At 26.4% G+C, this 9,829-nt stretch overlaps 1 protein-coding gene across 1 annotated transcript; it reads left to right on the forward strand.

Moving 5' to 3' along the window:
- The first annotated feature begins 1,958 nt into the window (after positions 1-1,958).
- LOC145829929 (uncharacterized) lies at positions 1,959-9,255 on the forward strand. Its single transcript, XM_082937816.1, has 4 exons — positions 1,959-2,225; positions 6,227-6,406; positions 7,986-8,135; positions 8,773-9,255. The coding sequence occupies exons 1-4, from the start codon at positions 1,997-1,999 to the stop codon at positions 8,970-8,972; spliced, it is 759 nt and encodes a 252-aa protein (XP_082793942.1). The 5' UTR covers positions 1,959-1,996; the 3' UTR covers positions 8,973-9,255.
- Positions 9,256-9,829: the final 574 nt, after the last annotated feature.

The raw sequence follows: 9,829 nt of genomic DNA on the forward strand, positions 1-9,829 counted from the left end.
TTTTTAAAACTTTATACTTTTGTTGAAGAGAAGTTTAATTTTTAAGTATCAATATATATTTTTATATATACAAAAAAAAAACTTTTGTTTTAACTTTTTTTTTCTTGGTGTTTTAAATATCTAATTTAGCAATTTTTTTTTGTTTTATAAAAGAAACATCTAAAGATTTTGAGGCCAACTTATAAAAAAAAAGATATGATTGTAGTGAATTGATTTGTTTGTTGTTTGAGTTTATATTATAAAAATAAGGATTCATTTGTACCTCTGACTGTGAATTACCATATCTCAATAATTTTAAGAACTTTTTATATTGATAAAAGATGACTTGTAGTTAAATTAAAACTGTATAAAGTAATTTCATTAAAATAATTCTAAAGTAGATGTTAAGGGCATAAAGGGGGGGGGGGGGGTAAAACATTTTTTTTAAACACTGTTTTAGTTTGTGCCTCCCATTATGAACCTTTTGTTGCCTTTGACTTTGACCGGCTATATCTTAAAACAAATACTGAATTTTTAAAATCTGTAAAAAGCATCTTGTAGCTTAGTAAAAACTACATAAAATAAGATCAAATTGTTTCATCCCCCCTATGCCCTTAAAAGCAAAGCTTATCTTCAGGTGTAGCAAAAGTTCAGTTGTTTTCAAACTTGACAGTAAAAACATATTTTTATTAAAATAATTGATATTTTTTTCAAATTCTGCACCACCTAAAAAAAATACCACGCGACGCCACTTGTGTAAAATGTGTTAGGTTTAATCTAAATAACACATTATGTTAAAGTGATAAATTGTGTTAGTACCAGTGGCGTCGCGTGGTATTTTTTTTAGGTGGTGCAGAATTTGAAAAAAATATCAATTATTTTAATAAAAATATGTTTTTACTGTCAAGATTATATTGAAGTTAAAAACTAAAACAGCACCTGCAAATATTTATTTTTCAAAAAATGTGCTGTGACCACAAAGTCTCAGGCCAATATTAAACTTTTCTAGGTATTAAGAAAACTGAGAACCATGGTTGTGGCATTGTGCTCTACTTCAATTGGTATTTATGACATTACAACAAAATTTTCTTACAAACTACATTTTGATAAGAGGTCTGTTCTTCCATTTGCTTTTATTGAAGCCACAAACTAGATGTCAAGTCAGAATACACAGTTAGATCCTAATTAATAAAGTTTATTTTAAGTCTTGGTTTGCAAATTTAACAAAACTTATTTAGTAATCCCTAGCATTAACTGTGTGTTAGGTTGCTTATTTTTACAGCTACTTTTCAGTTTCTGGCTTGAAACATTTTATGTTTCTGAAATATCATAAAAACACATTGTGCAAGATTTTAGATGAAGTGAAGAAATTTTATTCCTGGCACCAAACAGTTTTCTTAAAATCACCCCAATGCAAAATGTATAAGAACCAAAAAATGCAACTTTGGATTTTTAAGCTGATTTCTTTTTACATTGGCTAATAATCACACAAACACAGTGTGAATAATTAAAAAAAATAATTTCTTGGTAGTTCTTGATTTTATGTAATTTTAAAAAACTTTTTGTAAGTTTTCGTGAATTTCCATTTTTTTTATTCATGAGTTGCCACCATAAAACTTTCTTTAAATGACCACTGAAATTACCAACAATCAGAAGGCTCCTTACTAATACAACTAATGTGCAACCTTCAGTTCTACTGTCTCCATTCTACAAGGCAACATATAGCATTATAACCAAGCATGTTGACTTGTACAAGCAGATTTTTTTATTTTAAGCTCCACTAACAGAAATATTTTTCAAACTTTGGCTCGTTTTGACTTTTATTTATTTTAGTTTTATTAAAAAGTTGGGATGGTTTTAGCTCACTCAGGCTCAGTTTTTGTCTCAAAGAGTGGAAATTCTGCACAGATAAAATGTCAACTGTGCTTTAATAAAAAAAGATTTCTTGTAAGAAAAATACTTTACCTACAGAAATTTAATGTTTACTAAGAGATTCATCACCAAAGCAACAAGGCAAATGCAATCATCACCAATCAGGCTTCTTTCTAATACCACCAAAGCACAAACTTCAGTATTACTGTTCCCATTCTACAAGGCAACAGATCGAATAATAAGCAAGCATGTTGACTTGTACAAAAACATGGGAATTAATAACGTCATTGTGAGAAAAACAACTGACAAAGACGTCACAGGTTATTTGTACTTCGATAAGAAAATGCAGAAAGAGTTCCTGAATGAAATAATAGGTGAGTGTTTTAACAAATAAATTAAATACTTTTACAGTTTTTTGAGTAACATGCTTTCACTAAAATGATTGACAATAAGTTAAAATATAATAACGTTCAGTAAATGAGTTAAGCTTAAGTTAAAATTATTTTCTAATGTTTCTGGTTACTTCAAAAAGTGTTTAATACTTGAAAATTATAGAAAAAAATATTGAGTATTATTTGGTTAGGAAAATTTAAATACTACAACACATACTTGATTTTTATAAGTAACTAAATTTAAACATTGTTTGAATGGATGAACAAAACAACTGTTTGTTATTTTAAATTTTCTCAGGGCAGATAAATTTTTATAAAGTAGGAAATCAATAATAGTTAACAAGTAAGTTACAAAACACAAACAAAAGCAACTTTAATAATTTTAATTTATTTTAAATATCACAACAAACATTGGTATTTTTAAACTTCTGTTGAGTTAAAACAGGGGTCGGCAAACTGCGACCCGCGGGCCCATTGCGGCCCTCAAAGGATAAATCTGCGGCCCGCGAGCACGTTTTTTTTTGAATGGAATGCGGCCCGCGAAAGAAATTTTTGTGGCCCGCGAGCATGTTAATGTGGCCCGCTGAGCAACAATATGTTTTAAGTTAAATTTTTACTGGTAATTTGGTTTTGTTTTATTTCGTTTTAAGTTCATGTATAAAATTTTTAAATAATAAAAAGACTTTACTGTATTACCTTAAAAATGTGAAAAAAACAGATAAGCTTTCTAACAGGGTATTTTCTCATTTTCATATTAGCTTTCTTCTTACTACAGCAAGTAATTATTTTAAAAAAGAGTGTTTAGAGTGCTTAGATTTAGTCAGTCAGTTATATGATAGTTACTAAGTAAATAAATTAAATGCAAATGTTTTTCAGTTTGCACAAAAGTAATGCACAGTAATTAAATAAAGTAGCATTCTTTTACTGTTTAGGTATTCATCTTAAATGTTTTTTATGCCTAAGTTTCTTTTTTAGATGTATTATTACTAAATATTATATTTAAGTGCACACAAGTACATTTAATATAACATAGCAATAAGAAATAAGGTTTATTTGATATTGGTTTTAACACGTTTCGATTTTTTAGTAGTTTTTTTAACTTAAAATTAATTCCAATGCACACAAGTGTACAAAGATGCTCATATTTTAAATCACTTTTTATTTACTGCTTAAGTTAGATTAAGTTTAGTTTATGCATAAATGTCTAACATTATTGTATCTAAATGTAATTTCTAAGTGTGTTCAGAAACATTTAAAACAATATACGTGACATAAATTAAAATAGTTTTTGTTATGTACACATTTTTATTTTTCAAACAATATTTTTAGGCAAGTGAAGTTAATTGCTATGCATTGCATACTAATATAAACAATTGCTGTTTGTTGAAACTACCAATTTAATACAAGCTAGATTCAAGGATGGTAAATTTATTAAGCTTGTAGTACATTGTAAATCAAATAAGTTCAAATTCAATTTTATAAATAACTAAACATTGCTACAAACTCAGACTATGACCATTAGAAGACTTTAAATCTCAGGCCAATTTAGTCTTTTATTCAGTTATTTACTTGAATTGCTTTTTGTATACGTAAATATCAGGCTAGTTTTTTGTCACTAAGGCTGTTTTTTTTCTTTAAAGAGTGGCAAATTAAATTTATGATGTATGTTTTGGTCAATACACAGTGTTGGTTTGAATTATAATATATGTTAATTTTAAATCTTGCAGCTGATACAATTTGAAATACTGTTTATACTACTGTATATAAGTGTGAATAATCAGTGTTGCCAAAAAACTTGAGTCCCGGCAAATCTTGGAATCTGAATATTTATACTTAAACAATCTGGAAAAAGTTTGAATTTGAGAATTTTGAAAAACCGGGAATTTCAAACAAGTTTTACACGTAAAGTAATTAAATTTTAATTTGAAACAAAAATTTACCATATAATTATTTTTATTAAAAACCACATTTAAAGTAGCTTAAGAGCATCTTTTTAAAATTGTTATTATGTTTAAAAGATTTTTTTACCTTTAGTTTAATTTTATACTGAAAACAGAAGAAAAAATTTGTACTTTCACAAACTTTATATTGGTGCATCGCACCTTTGCTTTTAAAATCTATTTACCTATTGCTGTACTTTGCATTGAAACTAAACCTAGAAATTCTTCTAAAATTTCAAAATTAGTAAAAACAACTCAAATAAAAATTCTCAGATAACAATATATGTTTTCACAGTGCTTTCATCTTAACAGTTTGGTTAAAGTCCTAATTTGATTTATGCTGCTTTATAATCTTCAGGAATTTCTTAAACACGACTTTTGTTGTCAGTAAAGAAATAAACAAAAATCTTATACTACCGTCAACATAAATTCTTTAAGAAAATTAAAATTCTAAACGGTATCTTCTTTTTAGTAATTAGTTTTGCTACTTTATAACTTGCCTTAACTTTTTCTTCAATCAGTCTGTAGGTACTGAAGATAATCATGTGCTTTGTTGGAACTGACTTAAGCGATTTGCTTTTTTTTTTGTTACTTGCAATAACTCCTAAATAACGTTTTTCAATGCTTATAGCTCGTCTTATATTTCACATTTACTCTTTTCAAATGCAAGATTTTTATTGCAGATAAAGAATTGCTATAATTCTTATAGAAAGTTAGTTATTCTTCTTCATTAAAGGCTTAATAAGCTTTTATACTTTTGTTAAAAGTGTTTAATAAACGTAATTGTCCATTGAAACTGACTTATAATACTTTTTTTTGATTTATATTTAATTCACTGAAAATAAACTTCGTTATTTCTTTATTTTGTGAACTTTCTTTTAAACAGGGTTGCCAAACAAGCAGACTAATTTAAAAGTTTGAAGAATACAGACTAGGTTAAACCTGTTTAAGACATTTTTTAAGACTCAGGTGTGTGAAACTTTTATTTTAAACACTTTGAATTCTCAGAATAGTTTTTACAACCGTAATGCAGTTTAATAATTGTATTTTTCTTTCTTGTCTCTTTACATATTGTGTACTTTTTTATAATGATTATATTTCAATTAGGTATTTAAGCTTGATTAAGACTAAGTTTTATGTTTTTTCTACTTTTAATTAACTTGGCTGGTTTGATATAACTTAGACATTTTGCTGTTAAAGTGGCAACCATGTAAAATACTAATTAATTACTAATAACGTATTTTATTTAAGTATTTGAGAGTTAATCATGTTAAAAATTTGTTTTAGATTTTTACATAACAAATAGGTATTAGATTTATTTAGCTAATTAATTACTGAATTTTTAAAAGAGTGTAATTTATTTTAGACGCAAATTTTTTTTCTAAATAAATATTTTTAGAAACATGAAAAAAGGGTTAATAGTACAAACAAGGCATAAAAGTGACCTCTAAAATATTTTTAAGCTTGAATTTTTATACAGAGTTAGGTTATAAGTAAAATTACAAAATATTAAGTTTAACCTATTGGTCTTTAAGAAAGTACATAGTTTATTAAGATATAAGTACATTAGTCAATGTAAATTTTATTCTATAAAGTATTGATAATTTAAATAGACATTCTCTGTATATCTAAAAGTATTTTGAAAAATCAAAGTGTTAAAAGTAAAACTTTCTCTAGTAAGACTAAAAGCAAAATATTATTCAAATGTCACTAAAACTAAAACTGCGGCCCGCGAAGACTTTGAAAGCTTGAAATTTGGCCCGCGAGCACCAACTGCCTGCCGACCCCTGAGTTAAAATGATGGCTGCTCTACATTGTAATAATAAATTTTAATAAACTTAAGTGTATAATAAAAGAAATAAAATGATGAATATAACACATAAATTGTACCATGTCAGTCAAACTTGTACTAAACACAGAGCAGTTGAAACTGTCAGATGACAACAAGCTCATGATTTGTTGAATGTAAAAATATCTATATTGTCTTATTAATATGATAATAACAGTAAAATATTTAAGTAATATGGATAATAAATTACACAGAGGAGTTGAAACTGACAAATGATAGCAAGCTCATCATCCATGGGATGTCCATGGGAGCATTCCATTGGAGCAAATGTGTGAGCTTAATGCTTGAAAATCCTGATGAGTTTGAATTGCTAAGAAACTCAATCAGGGGTGAGATTATTGATTCCCCTCCATCAGCCAGTGATGAGTATGCAGGTTTGATTTTTCAATTTATTTTGATCTTTTCCTGTGAATCATTGACAGTAATTATATTGACAGTATGATCATCCCTTTCTTTAAGTTGAGCTTGTCTCAGGGCATACAAAAGTCCAGGATTCTGCTCTGCAGACGTTTGCCGGTGTTTTTGTTGATAGTAATTATTTAAGACAATTGATATTACTTTATAAATGTTTTCTACTCGCCTTACAAAAAATAAAATAGTGATTTCAAATCCGACATTTTTTTAGCCTGTTTTTATAGAATTAAAAATTTTTATTTAACCTTTGAGATATTATAATTTTTATAAAAACTTTCCGATACAAACATATGAACATATAGATCGCAAATTTTTCTGATTAATTTTCTTGGAAAATTAAAAAAATCATTAAAAATCTATCTTCTCCTTAATTTTTTGAGCTCGACACCTCAAACTTTAACAAAACGTTCCTTTTATAGCTTAAAAAAACTTAAATTTTGGAATTTTAAAATTATTAAAAAATAAAAATTTGAGATTTAAAAAACAAAAATAAAAAAGGTGGTTTCTTTTTATAAAAAAAATATTTTTTAAAGGTAAAAAAAAATCCTGCATTAAATCTTTTTAAAATTTAATGTTACACGTTCTGTAAAAATATGCAGAAGATTGCTTAAAAAATGAAAGGGGAGATAGATTTTTAGTGAAATTGTCTTTTTTTGCGTTTTTAGTTTGTGCCTTCTATTAGGAACCTATTGAGGTCACCAACTTTGATCGCTCATATCTCAAAAATTACTTTAAATTTTTTCAAGCGGTTAAAAATGTCTGATAGCTCAGATAAAACTCTATAAAATAAGATCAACTTGTAAAAATCAAGGCAGACCCCCATGCCCTTAATAATCTTTAATTCATATTAATTAAGTAAGTTACAGCTAAAAAGATATATATGAATATATTCTTTAGGGTATAATCACTAGTTCCAAACGCACAATTCTGACCCAATACTTTTTTTAATATTAATACTATTATTACTATTTGTTTTTAATTTTTTTTACACATTTTTACTACCACTGTTACCCCTAACCCTTACCGTTGGTCAGTAATTATATTTGTTTTTATTTTTATGATTTTTTCTTTTATTAACTTGGTTGGGAACTGTGCGAGTTTGAACTGAGTTCTTTTTATTCATTTTTCATTCATTAAGAATCTTTTATTCAATAACTTTTTAATAAAAATTAAGTTATTATATGCTTTGTTTTTTTAAAATCAATATACAGAGATTTCTACTTCCAGAGGAGAATAAACATAGCTAGAGAATAATTATAGTTGATATGACTAGTATATTTATATTTAGTAATATTTAGTATAGTTAGAGAATTAACATAGTTAATTTGACCAAAACTTAGTTTACTAATTAAAGTCTTGAAAGAACAAACTATAAGATTTGAAAAATATTTAAACTAATACGAGCAATTAGTACATTGAACAATGTTCTTTATAATTCAGTGTTGTTTTTTTATGGTCAAAGCAATTCAGTTACAAGAGTTATTCATCTTTGACTTTTTAACGAAATTAAAGTTATAGTTTAACAAATATTTCGTACAGGCAGAGCGATGAGTTACCCAGTCACTTCAGAAGGAATATCAAGAACAATACTAAAGAAGTTAATAATGGTGACTTACAACTTGATATTGGAGAGGAGATCGTTGCCACTGTTCAAAAAGTGCATTGGAGTGATGCAGAATAACCAGTTAGGTGAGAAATTATTTATTATGAAAAATAGTTCTAAGTTTATTGAACGTGATTTTGCAGCAGTGAGGCGTAAAACCGACATAATCAATGATGGTGTTTTTAGTATTTGCAGCAGTAATTGAAATAAAGTAATTTAATTAAATTCACAGGAAATTTTACAGATTTTACTTGAGATGTAATATAACTTACAGAAATACGAATCTTTAGAAAATATCTTAACAACAAAAAAAAAAACCAAACTTAAATCAATATTTGTAATTTTTTTCAACCTCTAATGAGAAAAATGGTCCCATTTAATTTTATAACTTTCTTTTCACTTAAGTTGTGCATCAAAAAAATTAAATTAGTAAACTTTGAAAAATTAATTTTATATGAATCAACCAGTAAAGAGTCTTTACTATTCCCAAATAATTTTAAATAAAAAAATAGTATTTAATAATTTACTAAAAAGTTAACTTTCAAGGTTTAACTTTTAACTTAACTTTCCTTTAAGTTAAGCTGTGTCATAAAGATTTAACTAATAAACCTTGAAAATAAATTGATATTAAGCAACTAGTAAAGAATCTCTTCTATTCACAAAAAAAATCTAACTGGAATAACAACTATTAAAATTTTTAAGTTCTTTAATAAAATATTTCAGGTAAGAAAAGTCTTCTGTTCACAAGCCAGGATGACCACTTGGGCATGGACACGTACCACGCCATAGATAAGCATTGGAAGGAGAACAATGTCAATCACTTCAGCAAGATTTGGCACGATAGCAGTCACGCAGCCATATACAAGTACCATCCTGAGTTGTACAGAGAGACTATTGAACAGTTTATAGAGGAAGTTGTTTGAATTAGGTTTTATAAATAATAGCTAAAACATTCTCGTTTCGATCATCTTGATTTTTTATTTATATACAAATTCTAAGTTACAAATTTTATTAGGTAAATATTTCGAACCAATTAAAAATTAAATAAATATTGAAATATTTTTAGTAATTGTTAAAAAAAATATTTAAAACAGTTAATTTATTCAATTTCTCTAATATTAATTTAACTTCTCAATTCAATTTAAACTTCAAATTAATTTGTTACCTCTTTTGCACATTTTTATTTTAAAATATTTAAAAAAAATTACACAGTCTTGAATTTTCAGATTTTATGTACTTAACTTTGAATTAATTTGATTATACCAAGTCTTTTATGTTAAGTTACATTTAGTTTTATTACTTTCTAGTTATAGGGTTAGCCTTATGATTTTCTTTGTTTTTATTTGATCAATAAAATAGTAATTTTCTTTAGAAAACTGATTATTTTTATCGAGTAAAATATTTTTTATATTTTTTTAATTAATGCCATTGATAATTTGTTTTTGTTAGTTTTTTATAGCATTAAATTATTATTTTTTGCTGATGCCTGGTTTTTGCCTATAGGTCATTATGTGTTTACAATATTCTTTTAAACGGTTGGTTTTTGTTTGACGTTCTATAATTTAGCATATACACGTTTTTAAGTTTAAGAAAAGTTGTTGTCGTTTTATACAAGGATAACTGTTACATGTTTTACAGTATATATTTTTGAAACATTCTTTATTGTTTGAGAACTTTTTTTTTGTTGATAATACGTAAGGTACATTATGTTGCCATTTAAATAATTATTCAAACTTTTTAAGTTCTTAAAATTTTTTATCTAATGCTTTAAGTTATTTTA

This window comes from Thalia democratica, chromosome 2 (assembly GCF_965202585.1).
Source record: "Thalia democratica chromosome 2, ktThaDemo2.hap1.1, whole genome shotgun sequence".
NCBI classification, from domain to species: domain Eukaryota; kingdom Metazoa; phylum Chordata; class Thaliacea; order Salpida; family Salpidae; genus Thalia; species Thalia democratica.

Coding starts and splice junctions, on each gene's coding strand:
- LOC145829929 (XM_082937816.1), top strand. CDS start 1,997: ATGCAATCATCACCAATCAGGCTTCTTTCTAATACCACCAAAGCACAA. Junction 6,407..7,985: donor AGCCAGTGATGAGTATGCAG/GTTTGATTTTTC, acceptor TATTTCGTACAG/GCAGAGCGATGAGTTACCCA. Junction 8,136..8,772: donor GATGCAGAATAACCAGTTAG/GTGAGAAATTAT, acceptor AAAATATTTCAG/GTAAGAAAAGTCTTCTGTTC.